Genomic DNA, 15131 nt, shown 5'->3' on the forward strand with positions numbered 1-15131 from the left:
CAGGGAAAACAGAACTGATTGACAAGATTGGCATAACTGAAATGCGGCAAGGAAATTACGAAGAACGCACGAGTCTGTTAACTTTATTTTCGGAAAGATGATATTATTACCATTAAAGTAAGTTTTAAATTGTTCTTTATGAATATAACATTTTTTCTTCGAAAACAATGTAGTATTTATGTGCGAAGATAAAAATAGTTTGAGAATTAAATAATGTCTGTAATCATAATCGTAAGTCAGAAAAAGGAAATTGACATGCTAATGTTGCTGTTTCATTCAGTAATGACCGGTTCGCTCAACGCGCGTTAAATTTTAAAGAAGCGTTCAATCAAGTTAACGCTACATTAGCACATTGAGGCATTTCTCCAACCTTCGTTAAGGCTAACAGACCTCTAATGTCGTCGTTAAATCTAAAGGCACTCTTTTGCTTCATTGAAGTGCTTAACAGCGCGTTGTATTGTGTCGGAAATAAGATGGCGAAATTGCGTATGCCAGCTGTTGTGTTGAAAGGTTATCCCAAACCGATTTGAACACATTATTTGCATACCATCGCAAAACATACACTAGTTCGATTTCTTTCTACAACAAAAATAATTTTCCCATTTCGTATTTCATATTATAAATTCGTACTGCAAATCAGAAATCACATGTAAGTTAAATGAGAAATATTGTATCAATGTACTTTTTAAAGTTTTGTCAATAATGGCATCTTGATCATCACACATTATTCAAATTTTATTAATTTTGCCTGTCGAGCCAAAAATATATGCTTATAGTTAATTATACGAACTTCATGTTTTTAAAATGCATACTGGGCTTCCACCTTCAATGCACTGTGACCATAAACACAAAATATCACATGACTTTTTAAAATAATGTAACCTCCTTTTACATATTTGAATTTCTATAAGGTGAAGTTATTCACCAAAACATTCGGTGTCGTCGTCCACGCCGTTTTCCAGTGGATCACATAGAAACTGGAGAAAGTCGTGGTTTCTTGCGTTTATGCTTATGTCTGCTTATAACTACCATTCCAATTTTATGTTGTTTTTTAAACTGAAAAATTTCAGAAAACGTAAGAGATAAAATTAAAATGAAGCAACTGTCCTAGAAATAGGCAATACACGTCCTGTACTCTCATTTAATGTAAAATAAATTTGTGACATTACACAATGTAGCCTGCAATCTTTCAAAGTAGTAGGGAATTGTTCTTTAGAACTTTTCAAATTATTATTCACCTTCTCCAATTAACATAATGGAAAAAAATGATTTTGCAGTGACGAGAATGCTCGACACAAATGTTCATCATTCTATATCTGAATTACAAGCGGCTAGGGACAGCTGTATCAAACTGGAGATGCTAAAAGCACCAAACCTAACCTGCCTAACCTAACCAAGTACAGAAATAAAGCAAACCTGCCTAACCTATTTACTTATTTAGCTCGTAGCTGTACGTAAGTACTGTAGAATAAAACATGTTGTTTAATATAACGTGAGTCTTAATATAATCACAAAATCAAAGCAATTATTATGCAGTATATTGAAAATGGGCTGACATATAACGGTGCAAATGAAAATTAAATCGTATTCATAACAAACTGAAAGAGCACTTAAAAATTGAAAAAAAAAATCAACAATTACATGTACAAGGTACATTTACGAACGACTACCATCTCTATGATCTCATCACGTAATATAGCTTACATATGTTGTTTCATTAAGAAAAAAAGCTTGAGGTGCTAAGCAGTTTCAGGTATATAGTTTCGTGCATGGACAATGTAACATTTTCACATTGTGCAGTGACATAAAACACACTACCATCCATTCGGAAATTATTCCTTGTACATACATACAAGTGGTAATGATATTGTCCAAGTGCACTTGTTATATTTTTTACCAGTTATGGTAAATTAAATGTAAAATATATTAATCAACCGTTCCATGTACAAGGTACATTTTCTGAATGACTACAATTGCATCACATAATGAATAATCAAACATATTGTAAAGAACCGTACTACACATGTATGTTTCATTAAGGAAAAAAGCATCAGGTCCTAAGCAGTTTAAAGGTGTTTTCGTTTCGTGCATGGAAATTGTAAGAGTATACATATTTGTTTGAAAAACACTCTACCATCCATTCGGAAATTTTTCCTTGTACGTACGTACAAGTGGTAATGGTACTGCCTAACAGTGCACTTGTATGTTTTTGTTTTTTTACCAGTTATGATAAATTAAATGTAAAATATCATATTAATCAACCGTTCCATGTACAAGGTAAGGTACATTTTCTGAATGACTACAATTTCATCACATAATGAATAACCAAACATAATGTAAAGTACCGTACTACACATGTATGTTTCATTAAGAAAAAAGCTTAATCCTAAGCTTTCTGGTAATGTAGTTTCGTGCATGGACATTGTAAAAGTATGCATATTTGTTTGTAAAACACACTACCACGCATTCGGAAATTATTCTTTGCACGGTACGTTCGTACAAGTGGTGAGGATACTGTCTAACAGTGTACTTGTCCTCTTTACCATTTATGATAAATCAAATATATAATATCGTATTGTATTATATATATTTTTTCTTTGAAAAATATTTGTACGAAACAAAAACGCAACCATTCAGAAACGTCCCTTGTACATATGCATGAACGGTAATCATACTGGTAAACATTTTACGTGCCTTCTTTTTTTGTCAGTGATTATTTGGAAAGAGTAGATTTCTTGTTTGCAATGCCACATTCACATCAATTCCAATAGAAGTGACTTGCAATATTTACATATTATTTAATTACCATGGCACAGTAAGTTAAGTTATGCATGGTGTACATTTCGTGAAATGTTCTCTTTTGTTGAGGAAAATTATTATAGCAAACACACGTTCATTTCCACCTTTAGGCCTCTTTTGCAATGCCGTTTTAATATAATTAAATTTATCAAACTTCAAACAGGTTACCCTAACCTAGAACAGTAGTTTTTATTTATATATTCATGATCTTGTATTGACAGTCGGTAGGCACTCATTTAAATCTAACTTACGAAATTACAATGTACAGTAACTGTTAATCCTAATACATAACATTTTCGGTGTGCGGACGTAAATGCCTAACTGACATTCATTTCTTAAACATATATTCATGTGTTACACATTACTTTATTTATTTTTGTTCCTGGGATTTCATACAAAAAAGCCCAAATCCGCTTACGCACAGTCTACTGTTCACGGTGCAACCAATGAAAACGTTGCATTTCTCGTATCAAAGTATGAGAATAGCAAGGCATCAAAGCAAAACGTCTCTAACATGTCGTTAGTTAACGGGCCTATAAAATCGCTTGAGCGAACATTAAAAGTTTAACAGGCTGCTAAGATTTTAGTGATGCGTTAACTATCAACTCGTTAAGAACGTTTTAAAGATGGTTGAGCGAACCGGGCATTAGTAAATTTTCAGTGAAGACTGAAGATAGCCTCAATGAAATTGTTGTTGTTGTTACTATTATTATTATTATCCTGTGTTGTTATTAAACCAGCCTGCCTCTTTGGGGAAAGAACTGCAACGGCATGTTTACAGTTTTCTCCTGCTCACGGTAGGTAATACAGGTGAATTGCTTTATTTTCAAATCATTTCTGAGAGCCCAGTAACAACCGAGGTGCAGATGAAACAGCACTGCTTTGAAGAACCAGTGCGTATACATTACTTTCGTCTGCGTTTTCCGTGTTATTTTTGCCTATCATAATTAAATGCTTCGCTCTCAGCACATCTTCACCTTCACATCGCATTCGCAATATTTTAAAATATCGCGTATTTTAAACGTCTCTTCCATACCAACAATGGCAACACGCTGCTATTACGTACTACTACTGAATGTAAACAAAGATTTATCCTACATAGATCGGCCATATTGGAAGCGACACTAGCGCTCAGGTGGTAATTTTAATCGCGAATAGTTGGCGACCGGAACGACCAAAAACAAGGTACTTACGTCTTCCTTGAAGTGTACAGTAGAGCACTGCAGCAACGCCCCCATCAACTTATGTGGATTCCACGTCACGGAGTCGGCCCTGGAACAAGAACAAGAAGGGATCTGATAAATAGGGAGCTAATTAATGCCAGTTCGGCGTCGCTAATTACTCTATTCAAACTGCCACGGTTACGGATCCAGGACAAGGGCATGCTGGCGGTGAAGTCTATTTAATGGAGGGTGGGCAGCCATCTTGCCTATAAATTACCCCCATCCTGGTTTATCCCTCTTTTTCGAAGTCTTCCCGGAATCCCCTTCCTTAGATAAAACTCCTTGTGCAAGGGAAAACAATGATCAACCGTCCCTGTATAAAGTTAGGCTTATGCACCACCCCCCTCTCTCAGGGGAAATAGTTTTTCGCACACCCACACAATATAAGCCCCTCCCCTCCCCTCTTTGCTTTCGTATGATTAATGGCGTGCATTAAAATTCAATTACCATCATTCAAATGTGGTCTCCGTCTCTTGCACATGACGATCTTGGCGCCCGCCCCAATTGAGGAATCCGTCCCTCCATTCAGTGTGCTTAGCCGGCAGGTTTTGGCAACACTGAAGCCATTGCTCCGTGAGTAATGGAATGGCACTTGAATGCACGCGGCGGTGGAGGCAGCACGCACCAGATGTTGCTCCGGACAGTGATTTCAGAGCTGTTCGATACGTAATCCCTCCAGTAAAAAATATGTGCAAGGGGAAGTAAGGGGGTCGATAGACGATCGATATGGTTCGCATTCTGTAGCTACGTTGTTACACTTTTTCCGTACACAGAAAGTTTCTTCTAATTTCTTTTTTTAAACGAACAAAGTCGTCGTGAAGAGAAAGAAAGAAAATATATTCAATCTGCGCATGGACAGTCATGTGTTCAGAAATTTCGTAATAGAATTTTAAGCTTTCCATTCAATAGGAACGAGACAGTGAAAGAGTGTTATAAAATGGGGCAAAGGGAGGATTGGCCCCAACCAACCCCACGGGATATGCCACTGCTTCGAATGTACGTTAAGGTATAATTAGGATGAGTCCAAAGAGATCCCCATTTTCCCTTTCAACATCACTTGTAAAATTTTGTTCACTTTGATAATTTTTGTGGAAAATTTAACTTTACAAATATCTAAAAATGAACCTAGCCCCCCCCCCAGTTTGAAAATTCTGCATTAACTCTAGACTATCATAAGGTAGGCATGCATGAAATAAATTATAAAAGTAAAAATACTTATGCTTAAACAATTCAAAAATAGAAACCGATATTAAATATGCTGAGATGATTTTTTTGGGTAAAACTAACTAGTTCAAACCTTTAAAAAAACGATGGCCTTGTAATCAAGAGGTGCCAGGTTCAATTCCCAATAAAGGCCACATTTCAGTAGTGCTCATCCTGCACTTAAAAGCGTGAGCAGGTCTAATCATGATTAGAATATCATTAATTTCTTCTATTCTTTCATGTAACTTATCAATTAAACGTCGTGATTAACCTAAAACGTCAAAAAGTGACCCGTAATAAGTGTAGTTGCCATATTAATACATTACATCATAAACCTTCCATAGGTTCCACAATGTACCGCGGCAAACTTTTTTAACAACTGTAATCTCGCTGACTCGGTGGAGGGTTATTGTTGTTGATTTGTGCTACTACGGGGAATGGACTTCAGCCTTTCTCACAATCTACCTCCCCCCCCCCCAACTCATGTCCTCTCTCACCATCTTCATATTATGGTTTTTAAGTCCTTTTTCCAACTTTACTTTTATCAATTCTTTCTTCCTTTCTTCTGCATTTTTCTTGTCATGAGTTGAACATAAACAAACCAGCCTCATAACCTTACCCTATTTTCTCCTGTTCTATTTCTTCATTATTTATTATCCATGCATCCCTTGCTTCCATAGATCATTCTGGTGACTTTTCTTTCAAAGATACGCAGTGCATTTTTTTCAGTTGCTGTCCTTGTCCATGACAACAACATCTCTTATTAAGAGTTATGTTTATTTACCATTTGGCTTTTCTGGATAGAAGGGAGGAAATTACATGTCCACTGTTTTGTATAGTTTTTAAATGGGCGAGGAAATCAATGGTGTCCCTCTTTGGTAGAAAGTAGGAATATCGAATATAGACTGAAGTGCTAAATTACAATGTAGTTTCAAAACTTAAAAATCTGATTTGGTGCTCTCAGAACGACGTTTAGATAAATGTATCTGACAATTTTTTCGTCTATGGTTAGCGAGGGCGTAGAAAATGGATTGTTGAACATCTAGGATCTTATAATATCTTTGTATGTGAATATTGATCTGTTTTGTTGATTCATCGTTAAAGTTGCATTAGGCTATATGATTCTCTCTCTGTTTTTTTTTAGCCGCCCCTCGTGGCGGAGTGGTTAGCTCATCGCGCTACGATGCCAGGAGGGCCCGGGTTCGAATCCCGGCATGGGCATGGATGGGTGTTGGTTGGTTGATTTGCTGTTTCAAGTCCACTTTATGCACAGTAAGGCTAAGTAAGTGGGATCCGAACCACTATGTGACTTCACCGCGTATCGAACCCGGGACCCTTTGATTACAAGGCGACGACGCTACCACTGCACCATCGGCGAGGCCCATATGGGCATGGGTGTTTGTGAGTGTCCATTCATCAATTTCATCTTATCATCACTCATCCCCATCTTTGCAAATTAGCCAAAAGTGTCATAAAAAGCGAAGTAAATTAAACTAAATCAAATCAAATCAGATCATTCTTTTTTTCTTTTTAGATAAACAAGCCTGCATACATTATTACTACCGTGGTTGGTAATATAGGAAGTTGGCAACTGTGTATGGAAAGCAAGGACATGTAATGGGACCATTTGATGTTGGAAAGGGTAACCTAGAATATTATTGAAGACTAAAATTAGTAAACGCTGTAAGTGCCACAATAATTCAAACACCGTTTTCCACGTTAAGCCGTGAAATGTGCCATGCTTTATAATGTGGTAAACGTGAAATGTGGCTGGTAGCCCTCTAAGTAGTTCAAAGGGCGTGTAAAGAGGTCACTATTGTAAACGATGAGATTTCCCAACACTTTCGCTTTTGGCACTTACAACGTTTACCACTTTTAGTCCTCTATTGTACTTGTATTTTTGTTATTTAGCGTCGTATTTGCCACTTTTGGGTTATCGCAACGATGAGGTTGAGTGATAACGATAGCTCGTTGCACTTTTTGACCCTAGGTGTAGTGCAGGTGTACCCCGGTGTCAGGCTGGTGCAAGGAAATGACGTTTACCCAAGTAGACGAAGAGCGGTGTTCATGTTCAGAATATTCAGCAAATGCCTGTTTGCTGCTTTAAACGTTCATCTGATTGGTTAGCACGGACCACGTGATCGTACACCACACGCTACACCGCTCCAGAACGTGGTGCAAACGGTGCAGACGCCAAATCAACGAAGTAGACGAGTCTGGGATTTGAACCTGGAAACTTCGTTTGCGATACCATTTCATAGGCGCCGACTCCATCGGGCTTGGGGGGGGGGGGGGTCGAGCCCCCCAATGTTAACGATGTGATGGAAGAGCCCCCAAATAATTTTGCTTAAGAGGATCTAATGTATTATTTTGCTTCTCTTGTAAAGTTTACTCTGAATTGTGCCACATGAACTTAACTTTAAATACACATTTGAAATGTTCTAGACCATCAACTTTGGGTGGCTGAGACCGCTGAATCATCAACTTTGGGGGGGGGGGGGCTATGACCGGAGACAGCAAAACACATGACTTATTACTATACCATACTAAGTATATAATTATGAGTATTGTTAACATTTTTACTAAAAAGCGTTTCAAAATAACGAGTTGATATGACAATTATACCAGTATGTTGTTTAGTGAATTCTGAACAATTTGAGGCCGTAAACATGACTTTCAGGCAATATTGATATGTACGATAACCGAGACCTCCGGATCAAGGCGAGTTGAGTCGACCACCCAACACGCTCGGCTACCGAGGCCGGCATAAAACTGTTAGGTTGTCCTCCTAATGTAAATACATACTTTTCAATAAAAATGTTAATTGTTATCTAAAAAACAAATGACCAGATACAAAAGACATAAAAAGACTTTGAAACATTTTCTAAACGTTTTTCATGTTACATTTCTTTTGCATGAGGAATATAATAGCTGCTTAAAAACTGCTATACGAAGACGTAATTTCTATTTTTAAAAAAAGGGAGGAAGTGAGTCATTCATTCATTTATTTCAGTGATCATAGCCCCCGCAATACTTTTGACAAGTCGGCGCTGCTGTACCATTTGAATCTTAGTTTATTGCAAATAGCATTTCAGAAGCGGAATACTGCTTAGTCACTCACTGTTAAAGGAAAATACTGCTGAAGAAAATATTTTTTCACTACCCATGCAGTCCTTTTTCAACTGACAAGGCCACTAATATAGTGTTTATGCAGTTAGAAACAGTAAACAACCTTTCAAAAACAGAGACGGGGAAAAGAAGCATCTTCTTGGGTACCTCACTTGTAGCTAAGCTGCTTTGTACCCAGTCCGCTTAATTCTTCCCACAAAAGTGGACAGAAGCGCCCAGCAGAAGTGACGTGTGTCAGTCACGTGACTCACCCCGTGCGCGCAGGCTTGCCACGCTCGGCAGCGAAATAATCCAGGATTACCTCCGGACCTCTTTATCCTTCTCGCGGCGAGAGAGGAAAGTCAAGCCGAGAGGGTGGCTTTCTGAAAGACCGTAAAATTTAGCACTTTACCTGCACCAAAGTAGGGTAAGTGTAGCAGATTGGGCGAATTTCACATGAATTTACGCCTAACATTTCAAGGCAGATACCCGCGAAATAAATTCTTCCACGAATATTCTGATTACTCTGGTAGAGAATTTATCCCAGAACACTACGAATCAAAAAAATATGAGGCACTGCCTTAAAATGTAGAACACAATCAAAATTACAGTAATTATTTTACTGGGAAATATTAGCAAATAATGTGAAGATCACATATTTTCAGTTTAAAAAACATTTAATTTCAAGTTTAATTTTTTAATCTAAAATCCATAAAGTCAAAATCAATGTGCTTTCAAGAACGATTTTTTCCTGAGAAGTCAATTTTTTTCTTAAAATTCCAGTTTTAATTATTATTATAATTTCAGTCCTCATCTGTGAAAAATTGTAGGGATATTGTCAGAATAGGGCTAGGATGCATGTGATTACATATTTCAATCCAGTGTATTTAAATGAATAAAATCTCAAGGCGTCCACGAATTACACTAATAAAACTCTTATATTATTTTTTGTTTTAATATTTTTATTTATTACTAGATCTTGGATTTTAGGTTATTAACCTATTTTTTTTCCTTTGCCGGTAAGAAATGACAAGTTGCAGCGTTTCATTAAAAAAACAACTACTGATCAAGTTTTGTAGTGCCTAAAATAACCTATTTTGCTTGTTAGATCCTATTGTAGGTTTTACCGCCTAAATCAATCCTTTTTTTAGGTCTTTTTATGTATTTTTTTAAGGTTTTAAAGGATTTATCACACAGCGGTATTTGTTCTGTTTGGTGACGAAGAAATATTCAATGACTGATTTGTTTGAAACATACTCTATCTCTCAATTTCCCATCCTACAAGTCCATGATGTTTTTTCAAAGCTCGAAACAAAGCAAAGTGTCCTACGCCACTGTTGCCTGCACTGACTAGGCGTGTTTCTGTTGAAAGATCATTTTCAACATGTAAGATGATACTCACAGATAAAAGACGGCGTTTGTCTGACATGAAAAAGATTGTTATGTATTGTGCAGGAAATTATACGTACGGTAATTCATTTTTCATGTCGACATGTAACTTTTGCTAATTACAACAATTTGTGGATAATTTTAAAAATAGTGCATAGAAATGGAAAAATTTTGGAACCTACTTCAGTATTTTTTAAGTCTAATTTAATATTTTTAGAACCTATTCTAGGATTTTTAGGACCTATTTTAGATTTTTGGAGCCTATTTTAGGGACCTAGAAACACACGTTTTAGAATCTAAAAATCCGAGGTCTATTTATTACAATCATTTCTAGGACCTCCCCGATGGCGTACTTGTAACGTCTTCACCTTGAAATCAAGGAGTCCAGGGTTCGATACCCGGTGGAGGCACATTGTGGTTTGGATCCCACTTTAAACTGGAGCATGGGCGTCGCCAGAAATTTTTAGAAGGGGGGTCGGGCAAATGATAAAAGTTGAATAGTAGAAAGAAAATAAGTATTATTACCACGGTTATAAATATTATTATACAATAATAAATAAACTAACACAAATAAATTGTATTCGAAATAATAATAATACTTTTGCAAGTCTCGTTCAAGAAAAGGCTTTAAATGTTAGGGGTAATTGTTTTTCATAAAGTTTGTTGTGCGACCTCTCACCAACAACTGTAATTATTGGAATTTTGAACCATTTGTTCTTTGGATGAAATGGTAGAATCTAACCTTGTTGCTTTATTTTTCACTCAATATTTTCGAACCAATGCATTTTTACTTTGATTACTCTGTTCGAATACTAACTAAATGAACTTTATTTCTGTTCTTAACAATAAAATTAACAAACAAACGGCTTTCTTGTATCTTTAAATGAACGATGCCAATCTCCGGGGAAGGGGGGTCCACCGATCTGTTCGACCCCCCTGCCGACGCCCATGAACTGGAGGTCACATCCCGATTAACCCATCTGTGCATAAAGTGGACTTAAAACAGCAATTAAGTTCAATCGTTTCTACACATTTGTACACTGGTCACTTGGTCTATATAGTAAGAGTTCGGACTTAATTACAATTTTGCTTTAAATGGTGGCATATTTCGAACACTTCTAATTCTAGAAAGAAGACTGATCAGAAGACAACGTTCCTTTCTCCCCTCTCACAAATTCTTTTCATGTTGGACCACTCTGTCAATCGCTGCGAGACAGATGGTCTTTTCTGGGAGACAATCAAATGCTATTTGCTCTGACAAGCATTCAGCTTAATCCCCATATTTTAATCCCTGCTCGGAAAGCACGTGGCGTGGGAAAGGCTCCACGTGGTGTCAGATTCCTCTCTGGAAGAACGCCCCCGTCATTGATCCCGGTGGATGTCATCGTTGACTTGGTATGAACCCATCTCGTGTGACTCTTTTTGAAAAGAAAAATGTGTAATTTTTTTTCTTCTGCGGAAACAAATGTACTTCTCGTGTTTCTCCGTGTGATAATCCCAGGAACGGTGTGAAAAGTGATGTACTGTCTTCTCGAAATTCGAGGCGAGATCACAACTTACTCTACTTTATCCAATTGTAGGGTGAGAGGTGTATGCAAATTTCGTCCTAAATTAATAGGCGAATTACTAATCTGTGTTACTGAGTGTACAAAACCTTAACATTTTATTACACACGTATTTTAATTTAAAAAAAATGTTGATATCAAATATTTCGACCTAAGAGACAAATGGATGAAAAACTTAACAGGTAGGGAGGTGATAGAAGTGGCAGACGACAGAATAAAGATAAAGGAAGCGGGGCAGCAAGTGGGGAAATACCTGGGGGAAGTAAGAGAACGGCGGTGAAAGCTATTAGAGAAGGCAGCGAAATGAGTGATCATGCTCCAGTGTAAGTGTAAGTGTGTGTAAAGTAAAATGTATGCGTTTTTGGTGAGAGTGCAGGAAAAGAGAAGTGAGGCGAGGAAGAAGGGAGAAATACTGGAAGAAGAACTGTTGGGGGAGGGGAAGAATGTGTATATAGGGGACAAAGTAAGAGACAGCTTAACAGAAAACTAAATGTAACAAAATATTGTAGAAAAATCAAAACTATGTAGTGCGTACACTCGCACAAAAAAGAAAATAAATCTAAATCTAAATCCATAAAAAATAAACTTAGGACGAGACCGACACGACCCGACCTTCGTCACCCCGAAGGCTTAGTGGTAACGTCGTCGCCTTGTAATCAAGGATCCCGGTGGAGGCACAGCGGAGGTAAAGTTCCCCGTGCATATAGCAACGTGCAATGAAGTCACATTTATGGGATGTGGGGGTAGGGTCCCACACATTCTCGATCGCGGACATTTTGGAGGTGATGTGTTCAGCACCACGCTCCGGTCGATTTTACCCCAAGGGTTGTCCCCAGGTACCCATTGATTTGAGGCTTAGTGTGCCCCAGAGCCACTTTATGCGGGGGACTAGGCCGCAAAAAACTTCAACCTTAGATCATTCACCCCGGGAATCGAACCCGGGTCTCCCGCATGGCAGTTAGACGGAAGGTGCATAGTTATTTGCTTAAACTAGCCCCGATTAGTTTATCTGTGCATAAAGTGAACTTAAAACAGCAACGAGCCAAGCTCCGTGCCGGAGTGGTTAGCACATGGCGCTACGACGCGAGGGTTCCAGGATTTGAATTCCAGCAGGGCATGGGTGTTTTTTCGTGAGTGTCCATTTTGTTAATTTCATCACCAACAGTGGCAGACAAGCGAAGTGAAATACACCAAATAAATCGATACCGACACGAGATCGAAACTTCGAGAACGAGACGAGACTGAAAACGAGACAGGTTCCCACACACACGCTGCTTGTCCTTGTTCCGATCACCGGTAGAGGCACATTCCACAGTGGTTGGGATCCCACTCTAAGCTGTAGGCGCAATCCCGATTAGCCTATCTGTGCATAAAGTGGACTTAAAACGGTCAAACTTTGACACTAGGCTGTGTCTGTACTGCACCGAGTTGAGACCTAGTCTAAATATGGGTGTGTCCCTTTATCAATTAATATCTGCTCATCATTAATCCTCATCATCGAGGTGGTTTAAAGAGGCAGAAAAACGACGTGAAATAAGACAAGTATAAAACACGAAGGCATACAAGGTATGTTTTTATAGTATTATTCTCATTATGCGTAGCTTTTGTTTACAATTTGGTTAATCACGACGATGATGATGAATCTAGTAATTGGACACTCACAAAGGAATCACCATGCCAAAGCTGTGATTTGAACAGAAACCTTAGATAGTGAAGCGTCTTTTCATAAATGCCCATTCAATATCAAATGATCTGAATCTATCCTTTATATGGTAGCATTGCATTCAATTTATATTTTATGTTACTTCCACTGTACGCATTCCAAAAATCTTACTTTGCATATAAATATCAACTCACCTTTCTATTCCTAATCTTACTTAGCATATAAATATCAACTCACCTTTCTATTCCTAATCTTACTTAGCATATAAATATCAACTCACCTTTATATTCCTAATCTTACTTAGCATATAAATATCAACTCACCTTTCTATTCCTAATCTTACTTAGCATATAAGTATCAACTCACCTTTCTATTCCTAATCTTACTTAGCATAAAATTATCAACTCACCTTTCTATTCCTAATCTTACTTAGCATAAAATTATCAACTCACCTTTCTATTCCTAATCTTACTTAGCATATAAATATCAACTCACCTTTCTATTCCTAATCTTACTTAGCATATAAATATCAACTCACCTTTCTATTTCTAATCTTACTTAGCATATAAAGATCAACTCACCTTTCTATTCCTAATCTTACTTAGCATATAAATATCAACTAACCTTTCTATTTCTAATCTTACTTAGCATATAAATACCAACTCACCTTTCTATTCCTGTTAGCCGGGGGTGTCTGTACTTCCTTGACATCAGTATACCACCTCCCCAAGCCGCCTATAAATATATAAAAAAGCATCCAGTTAGAACATCCGAATATCCAACGATGCTAAATTGTTCGTAATTGTGCTCGTAATTTAAATCTTAAATGAAAGCTACCTACAGTCGGGCAGAATTAACTTGAGACAAATGGCTGCCGGCGCCGCTGCAGGAGTACCAACATAAAGCAAACGCTTGACTCTCACGCGAATCATGGGCAATCAGCTGACGATGGGAGATTTGAAAAATTGTACATTGTGTAACGGAAATATCACTGTATTAAGAGGACATGCTAAGAAAATTATAAGTATTATATTTTACACAATAAATGGATAAACAGTTTATTCTTTATCTTTAATCCGTGATTTGGAAACACTGCCGCTTCGCTTGCTTCACCACTCACTGCACGTGAGTCCTTTCAACAGTTGGCAACATTTCGCGCGCCCGAACATAAGAGTTTCCATTGGCCCGTTACAGCGGGAAGTCCCCCGCTCTAGCCAATTCGAGCGCGGTTGCATCACTCACAGAGCGGCCATTTCTCTCAAGTTAATTCTGCCGGACTGTAGGTGTGACACGTTGCGAAGAAAATTAATTTCCAGATGAACAGATTAATGAAGAGTTTACAGGGAGCGAGTGCGATTGATGACAGCTGATGAAGTGTAGTCACTATAAATTTTCTTTCTGATATAATACCTTTATAATAATTCTGAATATTAAAAAAAAAAACACTAAGACTTTATGTACACGGAGGGTCAATGGGGATGGGGATCACCTAACCCCCCACCTCCTGGAATTTTGTAACATTTACTTCCATTCGTTGTATTGTTGGTATTCGTTACCCCACTTTCGTATTTATCTCTTTCTTGCAGGATTTCCGTTTCCCCTTAGAATCTATTTATTCTTGCTTACTCCCTCTCTTTTCGTGATTATTTATTTTACTGATCACTTTCTCCAGTTTTCTGAGTAGTTTTTTTTCCTTTATCCTTTCTCTATCGAACTTCTTTTCTTCCTGTTTCTATCACAGTGTATATCTTTCATCTTCTTTTTCTCTCTACAACTCACTTGCTTTTGTTTCAGTTCATTTCTCTCTTTACTTCTCTTCTGTCCCTCTCCGTGCGTCTTTAAAATGTATATTTTACTGTAACTCTTAAATATGGCGTCATATGGTTTTCTACACACCCACACACATACCACTTCAGAACGATTTCTTTATGAGGACCCTCTACCAGTGCTCGTGTTTATGTGCAATTTATTTTCTTATCCGATATTCTGATGCAAATAAATAGTGTAATTTCAACTCTATCAATCCAATTTAAGCCTCATTAGCATCATGCAAGTTTTGCGGAAATTGCCTATGTTATGTAAATAACACATGTGTAAACATCTAATTTTAGAATTTTACAACTATTTCTGGGGATCAAGACAACTTAAGACCTCATCTAAATTTATTGTTCCTTTTAATTC

At 37.6% G+C, this 15131-nt stretch overlaps 1 protein-coding gene across 1 annotated transcript in view; it reads right to left on the minus strand.

Moving 5' to 3' along the window:
• Window positions 1–15131, minus strand: part of Gad1 (glutamate decarboxylase) — a 97045-nt gene that overhangs the window by 22240 nt on the left and 59674 nt on the right. Inside the window, exons 7-8 of the mRNA XM_083143343.1 lie at window positions 13618–13685; window positions 3993–4071 (exon numbers count right to left, since the gene is read on the minus strand). Coding sequence (XP_082999469.1) covers window positions 3993–4071; window positions 13618–13685 — 147 coding nt within the window. The remainder of the gene's footprint in view (window positions 1–3992; window positions 4072–13617; window positions 13686–15131) is intronic.

This window comes from Lepisma saccharinum, chromosome 21, assembly GCF_977018435.1.
Source record: "Lepisma saccharinum chromosome 21, izLepSacc3.1, whole genome shotgun sequence".
NCBI lineage: Eukaryota > Metazoa > Arthropoda > Insecta > Zygentoma > Lepismatidae > Lepisma > Lepisma saccharinum.